The 15,615-nt window shown below is 41.6% G+C and overlaps 1 protein-coding gene across 3 annotated transcripts in view; it reads left to right on the forward strand.

Moving 5' to 3' along the window:
* Window positions 1–15,615, forward strand: part of EHMT1 (euchromatic histone lysine methyltransferase 1) — a 150,900-nt gene that overhangs the window by 4,849 nt on the left and 130,436 nt on the right. The window contains exon 1 of one of the 3 annotated variants that reach the window (XM_030292602.1): window positions 1,188–1,808. The exons of the other annotated variants lie outside the window; for them this stretch is intronic. Within the exon in view, the coding sequence (XP_030148462.1) occupies window positions 1,776–1,808 (33 nt within the window). The 5' untranslated portion in view covers window positions 1,188–1,775. Of the gene's footprint in view, window positions 1–1,187; window positions 1,809–15,615 lie in introns of those variants that run through there. 3 annotated transcript variants of the gene reach the window in all.

The following is a 15,615-nucleotide window of genomic DNA, read 5'->3' on the forward strand; positions in this document are numbered from 1 at the left end:
GAGGGAGACACAGAATCTGAAACAGGCTCCAGGCTCTGAGCCATCAGCCCAGAGCCTGACGCGGGGCTCGAACTCACCGCGAGATCGTGACCTGGCTGAAGTCGGACGCTTAACCGACTGTGCCACCCAGGCGCCCCTGTTTTTTTTAGGTTTTAACTGTAGGGTTGCCTGGTGGCTCAGTGGTAAATGCCTGACTCTTGATTTGATTTCCGCTCGGGTCATGATCTCACTGTTCATGGGATTGAGCCCTGGGTCGGGTCTGCACTGACAGCTTGGAGCCTGTTAGGGATTCTCTCTCTCAAAATAAATAAACTAAAAAAAAAAAAAAAAAAAAAAAATTATTTTAAGAGGCTCCTGGGTGGCTCAGTCAGTTGAGCTTCTGACTTGGGCTCAGGTCATGATCTTGCAGTTCGTGAGTTCAAGCCCCACGTCGGGTTCTGTGCTGACAGCTTGGCACCTGGAGCCTGCTTCAGATTCTATGTCTTCCTTTCTCTGTCTGCTTCTCCCTGCTCATACTCTGCCTCTCTCTCTCTCTCTCTCTGTCTCTCAAAAAATAAACATTAAAAAAATTATTTTTTAATTTTTTCTTTTAACGTTTATTTATTTTTGACACAGAAAGAGACAGAGCATGAACAGGGGAGGGTCAGAGAGAGGGAGACACAGAATTGAAACAGGCTCCAGGCTCTGAGCTGTCAGCACAGAGCCCGACGCGGGGCTCGAACTCACAGACCGCGAGATCATGACCTGAGCCGAAGTCGGCCGCTTAAACCGACTGAGCCACCCAGGCGCCCCTATTTTTTAATTTTAAAAAATTATTTTAAAATTACTGTTTCCTGATTTTTTGTTTCTCCTGCATTCCTCTTTGCTGTTGTATTTTTTGATCTTTTTCTTTCATTCTGGAAAGCTTCTTCCAATGTCTGGTGATCCTGGGCTGTTTATTCTCCTTTAAGAATAAAGTGCTAAAAATGGAGGGCTAAGTGTTTGGGGGCTTCTTTGCTTGTGGCTTCAGTGGAGGGTGATGACTGAATTTTTGTTGGCGCTCCTCCAGATGTTACTGTTCCCTGGTTTGGCTTCCTCAGAGAAGCCTCCTTGTCTCTTGCCTTGCTAGTGTTAAGCTGGACATTCTGGAGCTAGGTTAAAGGGGAGGAGGAGGAGGAGGAGGAGGAGGAGGAAGGTCTTCCCGTGGCTCAGTATATAGACTTTAATTTACCTAATCTCCCTGCTTTGTGCCCACTGTCCCCAAGTGTGGCACACTTCTGGTAGAGTTTTACAGAGCTTGCCCCTCTGGTCTCTGCGGCTACCAGTGAGGAGTTCTTTGCTGACTGGGTAGGAGGGGCCTGGAGACCCGAAAGTCCAGTGCTCTGTATGTATTCTTACACCCACACCCCTTTTTAGCCCAGGCATCATCCCCTTCTTCTGAGCCTCTCCATGGTTCTGTGGGGTCAGTCAGCCTGCTTCTCAGCAGTAACCCCGGATTTACGCTGCCCTTTCTCTGTTCTGTGCATTGATTTAGGTTTCCTCCATCTTCCCATTCATATTTTGTGTATGGGTCTCAAATGTCTCTTGGGTGGAGTTTATGTTTCTCTTTCCTGTTCTTGTCTTTGGTTGATTTTTGATAAGAGAAGGGGGTGGAAAGTGTTCTGCCATATAGAAATGAGAAGCATCTTCTGTAAATCTTGAGAAGTGAGTTTTCATGCACACTGAAAGCATAGCTCTCCTGTGCAAAGGGCTGCTTTCTCTCAGGATCTTACTATGTGGTTTGTGTTTCTGGACTCATGACTGGGGAAGGTTCTGGAGTCATAATAAAGGTAAGCAAGACCAATGAATGTGTCTTACTTAGCCCTAATGCTCAAAGGACATCTGTGGGTAGCTTAGTTGTTGGATCTAACGTGTGATGATCCTTGCCTGAGTGGGGGCTAGAGTCTTAGTTTTCTGCTTCCTGTCCATAACCCAAAACAATTTTGTATGTTCGACCACATGCACTGATCACAGCAGCCAGACCTGTGTTGGGAAAGGCTCCAGGAGGAAGATGGGTTAGCCCAGGTCTTAAAGGAGGTGAGGTGTGAATTGGAATGCTGAGGCACACTATGCACATTAAAAAAAAAAAAAAAAGCATTTTTAACAAATTCAGGAAATTGAAACCTAAAAATGCCGAATATTTGTCATCTATTTTTTTTCTGATCTTTATGAATGCACATGCTCATATTTAAAAGTGGCTATAATCAGTATGTGCTGTTTTCATTCTCTTCTTTTGTATGTTATTTCCTGTGCATCGACATCTTCAACATATTTAATAGCCACATGGTGTGTGTTATAAGGATGTCCCAGTTTCCTAGACCATGAATTGGGGGAGTCTGCATCCTTTGGTACAAGGTGGAATTACTAGGTCAGAAGGGGCGAGTGGCAGGAGGTGAGGTTGGAGAGGCAGGGCAGGGTCATATAGGGTCTTGTTGCTTTGGTAACGAGTTGGTGGTTTCCTAAGCACTGTAGACAGTCATTGAAGGATTTTAGGCACAGAATGCTATTTTGAAAAGACGACTCTGGCTGCTGTGTGGAGGGTGGATTGAAGAAAGGTCAGAAAGGAAGCAGGGGGACCAGTGAGCAGGCTCGGGCCTGTTGACGTGGTGGAGGTGCAGAGGCCAGTGGATTGAGTCAAGCTATGTATATGTGTAAATTTAATTTTTTGAGTAGATTAGATAGTTACATGGTTCAAAAAAAAAAAAAAGTATAAAGTGAAACGTCTCTCTGCTTTGTCCCCTGTCCACTCAGTTCTCTTGGCAGTATTATCGTTATTGAACCTATACAAGCAGGTACACGTATAGATATTTTAGATTTTTTATTATGGAACTTTTTCGAACCTATTTAGAAGTAGATTTGGTGGTAGAGTCAGCCTTGTGTGCCTGTCTCCCGGCATCAACATTTACCTCTTCATGGACAGTCCCCACTCCATCTGTGAATATGTTTCATCTGTGAATATTTCAGTTAATATAAGTATTTCAGTCAATAAATATGCAGTTGCTATTCTTTTCTTTTTTTGGGTTCAGATTTCTTATTTCAAATTAGGAAAAAAAATATGCTCTATTCATTGCCCTGGATAGATTTCTTTTAAATCTTTATTTTTTTCTTGCACTTGTTTTGAAGATAATGGTTCATTTGTCCCAAAGCTTTCCATAACCTTGATTTTGCTGATTGCATTGCTGTGATGTTATTTGACATGTTCCTCTGTTCTGTATATTTACTGTTGTTGATATGTAAGATCTAGAGCTGCTGCTTTCCAGTATGATAGCCATCATGCCGCTCTTGAGCAGTTGAAATGTGGTTAGTGTGAATTGAGATGTGCTGTAAGTGCAAAAAACACACTGGATTTTGAAGACTTAGTGTGAAAAAGAGAATGTAAAGTATCACATTAATACTTTAAAAAATAGTGATTGCATGTTGAGATACAAATTTTGGCTATATTGGGTTAAATATTATTAAAAATAATTTGTTTCTAATTCCTTTTTTAAAATGTGATTACTAGAAAATTTAAAATTCTCTACAAGGGTTCATGCTTGTGGCTCACATTATCTCTCAGTTGGACAGCCCAGGGCTAGAGCCTGCATCAGACGTAGGTTTGTCTTTTTTTTATTTTATTTTTTATTAAAAAAATTTTTTTTAATGTTTTTATTTATTTTTGAGACAGAGAGAGACAGAGCATGAGCAGGGGAGGGGCAGAGAGAGAGGGAGACACAGAATTTGAAGGAGGCTCCAGGCTCTGAGCTGTCTGCACAGAGCCTGACGCGGGGCTCGAACCCATGGACTGTGAGATCATGACCTGAGCCTAAGTCAGATGCTCAACTGACTGAGCACCAGGTGCCCCCCCCCCTTTTTTTAATGACTTTTTTATTTGCTCTTTTAGCCATTTCTTGTTTTTAATGATTATTTATTTTTGAGAGAGAGCTCATGTGCAGGGGAGGGGCAGAGAGAGGGAGAGGGAGACAGAGGATCCAAAACAGGCTCTGTGCTGACAGCAGACAGCCCAGTATGGGGCTCAAACTCACAAACTGTGAGATCATGACCTGAGCTGAAGTTGGAAGCTTAACCATCTGAACTATGCAGGCGCCCCTAGGTTTGTCTTTTAAAAACATTTTTTTTAATCAAGAATACTTTGTTACTAGTATTGAGATTTTTTAAATTAGGCATAAGTCTGGTCATCTTGCAGATGTTAACAGTCATTGATATTTATTGCTTTTATTGCTCAGAATCATTAACTGCAAAATGGCAGTCTTCGTTTATTATTATGAGTACTTGTACCAAACAAACAAACAAACAAACAAACAAACTGCTTGGTTATCGTAAAGTACAACTCATGGGGAAAGAAAGATTTTTTTTTTTTTTTGATTGAAGTATATTTGACATACAATATTACGTTAGTTTCAGTGGAGGGAACAGAGTCTTGATATTATTACATGGAAAGCATCTGACACCCAGTTGCTTCCTAATAAGTGCTGCCTAAGAGAGGCCTAGAGGACTCTCTGTCTTGTGTAGTTTGAAAATTGTTTGCTAGGTTCAAAAATTGTTTGAAAATTGTTTGCTAGTTGTTAAACTGATTTCTGTCCTTGGAGTCTGGGTCCTCTACTCCCTGTCAGATTCCAAGGCTGTATGTAGGCTTAGAGAGTCTTGGTTTTTTTTGCTCATCCTTGCCCTTCGCCTGTGTTTTGTGAGCTCCTTGAACACTAGAGTGAAACAAAATGCCAGCTGTATTATGGGCTGGTGAAAGGGCAAGATCAAGTGTTGCCCCATCTCTGGCTCATTGGCTCTTCTGTTTTCCTTCTCTTACAGAAGTGGTCTGTTAGGATCTGCCATTATGGGTCTGTAATGTCGGTCCCCATACAAATTCAATAACAGTAAGACATTTAGCCAAAACATAAAGACAGTTTCTGGGAGGACTTTATTAATGTATGGCACATAAAACAGAAAAATGCACATTAGTGCGCGGTTGACTCTTGAACAACATGGGTTTAAACTGCTGATCCACTTACACAAGATTTGTTTTGATAAATACAGTACAGTATTCCAAAGTGCTCTCCTTATGATTTTCTTAACATTTTTCTCTAGTGTTTTTTTTTTTTTATTATAACAATACAGTATATGATATACAAAATCTGTTAATCTACAGTTTATGTTCTCGGTAAGGCTTCTGGTCAACAGTAGGCTTTTAGTTAAGTTTTTGGGGAGTCGGAAGTTACATGTGGATTTTCAAGTGCACGGGGCTGGCACCCTGACTGTCTAAGTTATTCAAGCGTCAGCTGCACTAGAACATGGTGTCTGGGAAGAGAGATACAAGAGTTTTAGTTCTTCTTTCAAATATGGGTGCTTTCTATTTCTTTTCCTTTTCCTTGCCTGATTGCTCTTATTAGAACCTGCATTAAAAAGTTGAATGGAAGTGGTGAAAGCAGCCCACCCACCTCATTTCTGTTTTTGGGGGAAAGTGTTCAGTCTTTTACCATCAAGGATGATGTCAGCCTTGAGTTTTCATAGATGCCTTTTATCAGGTTGAGGAAGTTCCCTTCTATTCCCAGTTTGTTGAGTGGTTTTTTTGTTTTTTTGTTTTTTTAATCAGAAAGGGATATTGGGTTTTAAGTGCTTCTGCATCTGTTGAGGTGATCATACAGTTTTATCCTTTGTTCTGTTAATATGGTGTATTATGTTGATTTCACTATGTTGAAACAACTCTTTTTGCGGTGAATCCACTTTGTCATGATACCTGATCCTTTTTACATCTTGCTGCATTTGGTTCAGTAGTATTTTGTTGAGGATTTTTGCATCAGGATTCATAAAGGATGTTATATTGGTCTGTAGTTTTTCTTTTTTATTGATGTCTTTTAGCGTTTGGTGTCACGGTAATACTGGCTCTATGAGTTGGCAAGTGTATTCTATTTTTTGGAAGTGTCTGTGAACTATTGGTGTTATTTGTTCTTTAAATGTTTGGTAAAATTCACTTGTGAGGCAGTTTAGTTTTGGGCTTCTCTTTGTTGGAAGTTTTTTCATTAACTTAAAAAAGTTTTTTTAAATGTTTATTTTTGAGAGAAAGAGAGAGAGACAGAGAGGGAGGGAGGGAGGGAGAGGGGCCGAGAGAGAGGAAGACACAGAATCTGAAGCAGGTTCCAGGCTCTGAGCTGTCAGCACAGAACCCAATGTGGAACTCAAACCCATGAACTGCAAGATTATGACCTGAGCTGAAGTCAGACACTTAACTGACTGAGCCACTCAGGTGCCCCTCATTATTAATTTCTTGTTATAGATATTTAGGGTTTATATTCTTATTTTTGGTGTTTTATGTCTTTCTAGGAATATGTTCATTTTATCTACTATATTGGCTTACAGTTGCTTATAGTATTCCCTTATAATTCTCTCTCTCTCTCTCTCTTTTAGAAGGTTGGTAGTAATATTCCCTCTTTCATTTCTGATATTAGTAATTTGGGTCTTCTCTCTTTTTTTTTTTTTTTTTAAATTTTTTTTTTCCAACGTTTTTATTTATTTTTGGGACAGAGAGAGACAGAGCATGAACGGGGGAGGGGCAGAGAGAGAGGGAGACACAGAAATCGGAAACAGGCTCCAGGCTCCGAGCCGTCGGCCCAGAGCCCGACGCGGGGCTCGAACTCCCGGACTGCGAGATCGTGACCTGGCTGAAGTCGGACGCTTAACCGACTGCGCCACCCAGGCGCCCCTCTCTTTTTTTTTTTTTTGTCAGTTTAGCCAAAGTTTTGTGAGTTATGTTGAAGTTTCAAAGAAGTAACTTTTCATTTTGTTGATACTCTTTATTTTTTATTCTCTTTTCATTTATTTCCACTCTTATCTTTATTTACTTTCTTCCGCTTGCTTTGGATTTAATTTGCCCTTTTTCTAGTTTCTTAAGGTGGAAGCTTAGGATCTTGGTTTGAGTTCTTCTATTCTGATTGATAAAGGAATTTAAAGCTATACATTTCCCTCAGAGCACTTTTTAATTTGTGTTATGGTTGATTTGTATTCCCCAAAAAGATATGTCCTGTCCCCCCCCCCCCCCCCCCCCGCCCCGTACCTCAGAATGTGACCTTATTTGTAGATGGGGATCATTATAGATGAGTTCAGATGAGGTTCAGAATAGCATGGTCCCCAATACAATGTGACTGGTGCCAGCATAAGAGAGAAGAGTGCTTTGTGAGGACAGGCTTACCTGGAGGGGACCTACAAGTTAAGGAACTTCAAGGATTGCCTGTGAACACCTGGAAGCTGGAGGCACAATAAAGACGCCCTAGAGCCATCAGAGAGAGTGCAGCTCAGCTGGCGCCTAGATTTTGGATGTCTGGCTTCCAGAATTATGAGATAATGAATTTATGTTGTTTTAAGTCACCCAGTTATGATACTCTTTTATGGCAGTCCTAGAAAACTAAAACAAGCTCCTCCTCTAAATTTTGATATGTTGTATTTTCATTTTTTTTTCAGTTCAAAATATTTTCTATTTTCCCTTGTGATATCTTTGACTCATGGATGATTATTTGTTTCTTTTTTATTTTTTCTAACTTAAAAAAAATTTTTTTTAAGAGGAGAGAGAGTGAGCGCAAGTGGGGGAGGGGGCAGAGGGAGAGACAGAATCTCAAGGTCCACCACTCAGTGCAGAAGCTGACATGGGGCTTGGTCTCACAACCATGACATCATGATCTGAGCTGAAATCTTGAGTCAGACACTTAACCGACTGTACCATCTAGGTGTGCCTGTTTCTTCTTTTCTTTTTTTAGAGAGAGAGTGCATGTCCATGGGGAAGGGCAGAGGGAGAGAGAGAGAGAGAGAAAATCTTAAGCAGGTTCCATGCTCAGAGTAGAGCCTGATATGGGGCTCATTCCCACAACCCTTGGATCATGATCTCAGCCAAAAGCAAGAGTCAGATGCTCAACCTACTGAGCCTCCCAAGTGCCCTGCCCATTTTTTATTTTGTTTTCAGTAGGCTCTATGCCCATGATGGGGCTTGACTCACAACCCTGAGATTAATAGTCACGTGCTCTACCCACCTGAGCCAGCCAGGAGCCCCGATCCATGGATTATATAGAAGTATGTTTAATTTTCAAGTATTTAGGTATTTACTAGATTTCGCTATTTTGTTGGTTTTTTAATATAATTCTATTACAGTCAGAAGACATACTTTAATTTCATTTTATTTCAGTTAGTTAATTTCTTAAAAATGGCTCAGATTATGTTCTGTCTTGAAGAGTGTTGATGAGTGCCTGAACAGAATGAGTACTGTGCAGTTCTTAGGTAGGTTGTTTCTCTGTGTTAGATGGAGCTGGTCTGTGGTGTGGAATCTTACTCATTCTTCCTTGTTGTCTTTTAGTGATTCTGTAGTTACTGGCAGTAAAGTTTGGAGTCTCCTGGTAGTGTTACATTTTCTTTTCTTTTAGTCATTATCAGTGTTTGCTTCATGTGTTTTGAGGCTATGTTAGTTGTGTGTGTATTTATAGTTGTTATATCTACCTGTTATTTTGACTCTTTCATCATTATGAAATGTCCCCTCTTTGTCTCTGGCAATAGTTCTTTTTTTAGAGCCTGTTTTGTCTGATAACCATGTAGCCCTTTGGGTTCTAATTTGTGGTTTCTCTTTGTAGCTCATTTTCCCACTTTTGCTTTTAAGCTCTTTGTATCTTTCAATCTAAGATGTTTCTTATAGACAGCATACAGTTGGATCATATATATGTACATATATGTTTTTTATATGTCGTCTGTCTTTTAATTTGAGTATTTAATCTCCTTACATCTAATGTAATTACTAAAAAGGTAGGATTTGCTTATTAGTTTGGTTGTTGTTTTCTGTATTTCTACGTCTTTGTTCTCTGTTTCTCCATTCCTTTCTTTTGTGTGTGTTTTTTTTTTTCCTTAAAGTTATTTATTTTGACGAGAACATGAGTGGGGAGGGGCAGGGAGAGAGGAAGAGAGAGAGAATCCCAAGCAGGCTCTGCATTGTCAGTGCAGGGCCTTATGTGAGGCTCCACATGCTCGCCAACATCTGTTGTTGCTTGAGTTGTTACTGTTAGCCATTCTGACAGGTGTAAGGTGGTATCTCATTGTGGTTTTGATTTGTATTTCCCTGATGAGGAGTGGTGTTGAGCACTTTTTTCATGTGTCGGTCGGCCATCTGGATGTCTTCTTTGGAGAAGTGTTTATTCATGTCTTTTGCCCCTTTCTTCGCTGGATTATTTGTTTTTTGGGTGTTGAGTTTGGTAAGTTCTTTATAGATTTTGGATACTAACCCTTTACCTGATACGTCATTTACAAATATCTTCTCCCATTCCTTTGGTTGTCTTTTAGTTTTAGTTTTGCTGATTTTTTTCCTTCGCTGTGCAGAAGCTTCTATTTTGATGAGCGGTCCCAGTGGTTCATTTTTGCTTTTGTTTCCGTTGTCTCCAGAGATGTGTTGAGTAAGAAGTTGCCGCGGCTGAGGTCAGAGAGGCTTTTGCCTGCTTTTCTCCTCAAGGGACTTTGATGGCTTCCTGTCTTGCATTAGGTCTTTCATCCATTTTGAGTTTATTTTTGTGTCTGATGTAAGAAAGTGGTCCAGGTTCATTTTTCTGCATGTCGCTGTCCAGTTTTCCAAGCACACTGCTGAAGAGACTGTCTTTATTTCATTGGATATTCTTTCCTGCTTTGTCAAAGATTAGTTGGCCATACGTCTGTGGGTCCATTCTGGTTCTCTATTCTGTTCCATTGATCTAAGCGTCTGTTCGTGCCAGTACCACTACTGTCTTGATGATGACAGCTTTGTAGTATAGCTTGAAGTCTGGGATTGTGATGCTTCCTGCTTTGGTTTTTTTTTTTTTTTCAAGATTGCTTTGGCTATTCAGGGTCTTTTCTGGTTCCATACAAATTTTAGGATGTTTGTTCCAGCTCTGTCAAGAATGCTGGTGTTACTTTGATAGGGATTGCATTGAATATGTCGATTGCTTTGGTAGTACCGACATGTAACAATATTTGTTCTTCCTATCCAGGAGCATGGAATCTTTTTCCATTTTTTTTGTGCTTCTTCCATTTCTTTCATAAGCTTTCTATAGTTTTCAGTGTATAGATTTTTCACCTCTTTGGTTAGGTTTATTCCTAGGTATTTTATGGTTTTTCTGCAACTGTAAATGGAATCGATTTCTTGATTTCTCTTTCTGTCGCTTCATTCTTGGTTGAAAGACTTTCTTAATGTTTCTTATAGAGTAGGTCTGCCAGTGACAGATTCTCTTGTTTATATTAAATGCTTTAATTTCTCTTCATTTATGGAAGCACTTTGGTGTGTGTAGATTCCTGGTTGACATTCTTTCACCCCTTTGAGTGTGTCATCCTCACTGCCTTCTGGCCTCTGGTTTCTAATGGAGAGATCAGCTTCTAATCTTATCAAGGATCTCTCTTACATGAAATGAGTTGGTTCTTTCTTGTTGCATTCAAAATTCTCTTTTGGCTTTCAGCAGTTTGATTATGATGTGTCTAGGTGAGTATCTCTTTGAGTTTATCTTATTTGGGGTTTGTTGAGCTTAGAATTTTCTGACTTTCCTGTGAATTGTGAATTGGCTTTGTCTGTAAGGCCAATGTTTACTATTGTCTTCTGCTCTGGTTAGGGTGTCTGATAAGCACATGCTTTGCCATCAGAGTCAATAGCATAGTAATCTGCAGGTTAAAAACATGTTTTTCAAAGTCCACCATTCTTTTTTTTTCTTCTTTTGATGTGATAGATATACACTGGTTACGACGGCAAAAATGTCCAGTCAGAGTAGACCTCGGTGCGGTGCATTTGCCTGTCATTGCCGAGCTCTCCCTCGTAGCATGAAAACAGACCACAAACCATGTGTGGACAAACGAGCCTGGCTGTGTGCCACTGTATGTGTGGATATTGGGATTTGAAGTGCAGATGATTTTTACGATTTAAAAACAACATCTTTGGCTTTCAGGCTTTCAGGTGGCAGGCTCTGGTTTGCTGACTTCTGATGGGGATGTATTCCCTATGCTTCCAGAGCACACCCGTCCTTTGTCAGGACACATATCTGTGAGGTTTTATTTTTTAATTTTTGAGTAATCTCCCCACCTATCATGGGACTTGAACTCACAACCAGGAGTTGCATGTTCTACCGACTAAGCCAGCCAGGAACCCCACATACTTTGTTTTAATTACTGGTTGCATTATATGTTATTTCTCGTTATTGTCTTAATGGCGAGACCGTAACGTCATTGAAGGTAGGGCTTTAACTTTTATTAGTTTCCAGCACCTTGAATATTACCTGACACATTTTAGGTGATTTGTAAATGTTGTAAAACTTCGTGAAAAAGAAGGAGCCGAAATTGGCTTATGGATTTTTTTTCCCCCCCTCTGGTGTTGTCCTAGGGTAAATCTTTTGGAACTAACTGGCTTCCACATGTTTGTTCGTTAGTTTGATTTTGTAACATTTAATGCCTTCCGTGTGTCAGTTTTGAACTCTTGAGCCACATCAGTATAAACACGGCACCTTGTCCCTATGGAGATTCTTGTATTCTAGTTTTGAGAACCACACGCACAATTAGTTTGATAATTGCTTAAAAGAGAAAAATGTTGCAGAAGCACCAAAGAGGAAATGTTTAACCACTTGGGGTGGTTAAAGGAAGCTTCCTGTGTGTTCATTCCTGCTGCAGAATGATACCACGGGTGTCTTGCTCAGAATTCCAAATGGAATCTTGGAGAAAGGTTGGCTCCTGCACGTGTACAGATTGGAGTGGAGAGGTGGCTGGCATCTCCCAACAAGCTGGCCATAGCACCCTTGTGGCTTTTGAACACTTGACGTGTATGCACACCAAATTGAGATGCGTTGTGTGAAATGTACACTGGATTACAGAGATTTACTGAGATATTTTGTATTCTTTTTAGTATTAATTATTTTATGTCGGTTGTATGCTGGAATGATAATATTTTGGAGATATATTGGGTAAGTAAAGTTTATTACAATTAATTACTCCTATTTCTACGTCTTAAGTTTGGCTGCTAGAAAGTTTAAAATTACACTTGAGGCTTATCCTGTGTTTCTGTTGGTCAGTACTGCTCTAGCCTGAAGAACATTTGGAGTTGGCGTTCACTTGGACCGTCTAGGATGAGAGCCCTGTAATCTAGGGGAGAGGATGAGAGATGACTTCTCCAGGGAAAGGGCTAACAAGTAAGAGGACTTAGTGGAAGTCTGGAGGAATGTCCCCATTTTGTGGGTAAGAGGAGTGAGGTATCAGGAGAGACCATTTGGAAAGCAGACTTGCTGGCGGCTGCCCAGCTGTGGAGCTCTGTGGAACGCAGGTGCACATGTGTGGGTCAGAGCCGCCAGGAACGTGTGGGGGTGTGTGTTGCAGTTCTCTTGTCTTTGCATCTGTGGCCCTGCAGGGTGAGTATGGTCATGAGCTCTGGCTCAGTGGGGGTCTGGGGTTTGGTCCAGCGTTGCCACAGATCTCCTAAGCATAGATGTGGGTTGAACGTTAGACTCTTATTTATTTATTTTTTTTAAAGTTTCTGTTTACTTTATTATTTATTTTGAGAGAGATAGAGCACGAGTGGGGGAGGGCCAGAGAGAGGGAGAGAGAGAATCCCGACTTGGGGCTGAAACTCACACTCAAACTCACAAACCATGAGATCATGATCTGAGTCAAAATCAAGGGTTGGACGCTTAACCCACTGAGCCACCCAGGCGTCCTGAAATGTTAGACTCTCAGCTGCTTTTTAGTTTCCACATTCTATCACCCTGGCTTCACAAACACGAGGTGTTTGTGTTCATGTGCTTCTTACTTTTCTATAAATTAAATCCTAGTGACTTGGACTTCATTCTTCCTTTGCTGTTATCGGGAACTACCTGCCACCCTGCCCTTTGAGGCTGTTGTACCATTAACCTAGGTGTTGGGAAGTTTGTTGGTTAGTTCTCAGCCTTCATCTTACTAGAACCTCTTGACAGCATTTGACATAGTAGTTCAGAAAAAGGAGTGCTTAGTTTTCTTCCTTGGGCTTCCAGAACCCCTTACTCTTCTGGTTTTGCCTACCTCGTCAGGTCTATTTTCTCAGTCTCGTTTGCAGGACTTTTCCTCTGGAGCCTTGTAGTTACTCAAGTGCCCCAGGGCCCTATTCAGGTCCCCCTGTTCTGTGTCCCTACCCTGAACGACATCAGCCAGTGCTTTGTTGACCCCAGCGTCACCTTTGCCAGGCCTCCAGGTTCCGGGATGTATTAAGTGCTGGGAGGGCCAATGGGCAACCTTCAACCCAGGGTGCAGCTGGAGCTCTCGCTGACCTCCGAGCCTGCTCCTGTGGCCACTTGTCCTTTAGTGACTGACTCCATCTGCAGAAGGCGTTTCCTCAGAAACTGCTGTTGGCTCTGCCTTTAGAGTACATCTCACGCCTGCCATAAAGGCTGTGCTGGGGCCCACACCCACCTCTTCTTCCTGCTTTCCCATGGCCTCCGCGATCTGTGCTCAGGAGCCTAGTGTCCACATAGTGTTTCTGCTGTGCATGCAGACTTCCCGTGGCTTGGGAGCTCTTCACCAGGGCCAACAAGGCCTCGTGTGGCATCAGGTCCTGGGCTCCCTACCATCTTTTCCTGTCACTTCTCAGCTCATGCTTCAGGCCCAGTGGCCCCTGGCTTGTTTGTTTGTTTTTTTTTTTAAATGTTATTTTTGAGAGCGAGATTGCGTGAGACAGAGTGAGCAGGGGAGGGGTAGAGAGAGGGAGACAGAAGATCCGAAGTGGGCTCCGTACTGACAAAAAGAGCCTGACGTGGGGTTTGAACCCACGAACTGTGAGATCATGATCTGAGCGTAATGAATTTGGATGCGTAACTTGTGGAGCCCCCCGGGTGCCCTATTTTCTTTTATTAAAAAAAAAAATTAAAAAAAAATTTTAGGATGCACACAAGCTGGGGAAAGGGGTGGGACGTGGGGGGAGAGAGAGAGGGAGAGGGAGAGAGAATCTTAAGCATGCTGTTGGGCACAGAGCCCGATGTGGGGCTCGATCCCACAGCGCTGAGATGATGACCTGAGCTGAAATCAAGAGTCAGTCGCTTGACTGACTGAGCCACCCAGGCACTCTTGGGCACTCTTTTTTTTTTTTTTTTTTTAAATTTTTTTTTTTTAACGTTTATTTATTTTTGAGACAGAGAGAGACAGAGCATGAACAGGGGAGGAGCAGAGAGAGAGGGAGACACAGAATCCGAAACAGGCTCCAGGCTCCGAGCTGTCAGCACAGAGCCCGACGCGGGCTCGAACTCACGGACCGCGAGATCATGACCTTAGCCGAAGTCGGCCGCTTAACGACTGAGCCACCCAGGGGCCCCGGCACTCTTTTTTTTTTTTTTTTTTTTAATTTTTTTTTTTTTTTCAACGTTTATTTATTTTTTTTTTTGGGACAGAGAGACACAGAGCATGAACGGGGGAGGGGCAGAGAGAGAGGGAGACACAGAATCGGAAACAGGCTCCAGGCTCCGAGCCATCAGCCCAGAGCCCGACGCGGGGCTCGAACTCACGGACCGCGAGATCGTGACCTGGCTGAAGTCGGACGCTTAACCGACTGCGCCACCCAGGCGCCCCCGGGCACTCTTTTTTAAAGAATAACTTTCTTTCCTCTGTTGTCTCTCATTTTTTAGTATTACTGTAGAATGAATCTATGTTTATTAAATGCAGTCTTTTTTTTAACCTTTTCTCTTTAGAGTGCAAATTATACCAAATTTACCATTGGAGGCTTTCAAGCAAGATTCTATTTTTTAAATTTTTGTTATTTTTCTTTTTTAAATATTTCTTTAAATTCAGGTTAGTTAACATACTGTGTAGTATTGGTTTCAGGAATAGAATTTAGTGATTCATCACATATAACGCTCAGTGCTCATCACAACAAGTATCCTCCTTAATGCCCATCCCCTACTTCCCTCCCTCCTCAACCCTCAGTTTGTTCCCTCTGTATTTGAATCTCTTATGGTTTGCTTCCTTGTCTTTGTCTTATTTTTCCTTCCCTTCCCCTATGTTCATCTGTTGTGTTTCTTAAATTCCACGTGAGCGAAATCATACGGTATTTTTCTTCCTCTGACCTGTTTCACTTAGCATGATATACTCGAGTTCCATCCACGTTGTTACAAATGGCAAGATTTCATTCTTTTTGATCACTGAATAATATTCCATTGTGTATATACACTACTTCTTTATCCGTTTGTCAATCGATGGACATGTGGACTTTTTCCATACTTTGGCTGTTGTTGATAGTGCTGCTATAAACATTGGGTGCATGTGCCCCTTCGAATCAGCGTTTTTGTATTCTTGGGATAGATACCTAGTCGTGCAGTTGCTATTTCTTTTTGACATTAGTCTTTGAGTGTCTTCTTGTTTTGCAGGATAACAGAATTGTAAGAAAATGTTTTGTACAGTTCTTGGGAAATGAAAACCTAGATGAAGTGGAAACTTTCCTAGGAAACAGGATTTGTCAAAATTTACCCTAGTAAAGATAATATGCTGGTTATTTGTTGCTGCGTAACAGATACTCTCAAGTTTAGCAGCTTAACAAAGCAGAGATTAATGATCTCACGGTGTCTGTGGTTAGGACCCCGTCCTGGGACCTTGGGGTCGGGGTCTCCTGAGCAAGGTCACAAA

The sequence above is a fragment of the Lynx canadensis genome, chromosome D4 (genome assembly GCF_007474595.2).
Source record: "Lynx canadensis isolate LIC74 chromosome D4, mLynCan4.pri.v2, whole genome shotgun sequence".
Classification (NCBI taxonomy): Eukaryota; Metazoa; Chordata; class Mammalia; order Carnivora; family Felidae; genus Lynx; species Lynx canadensis.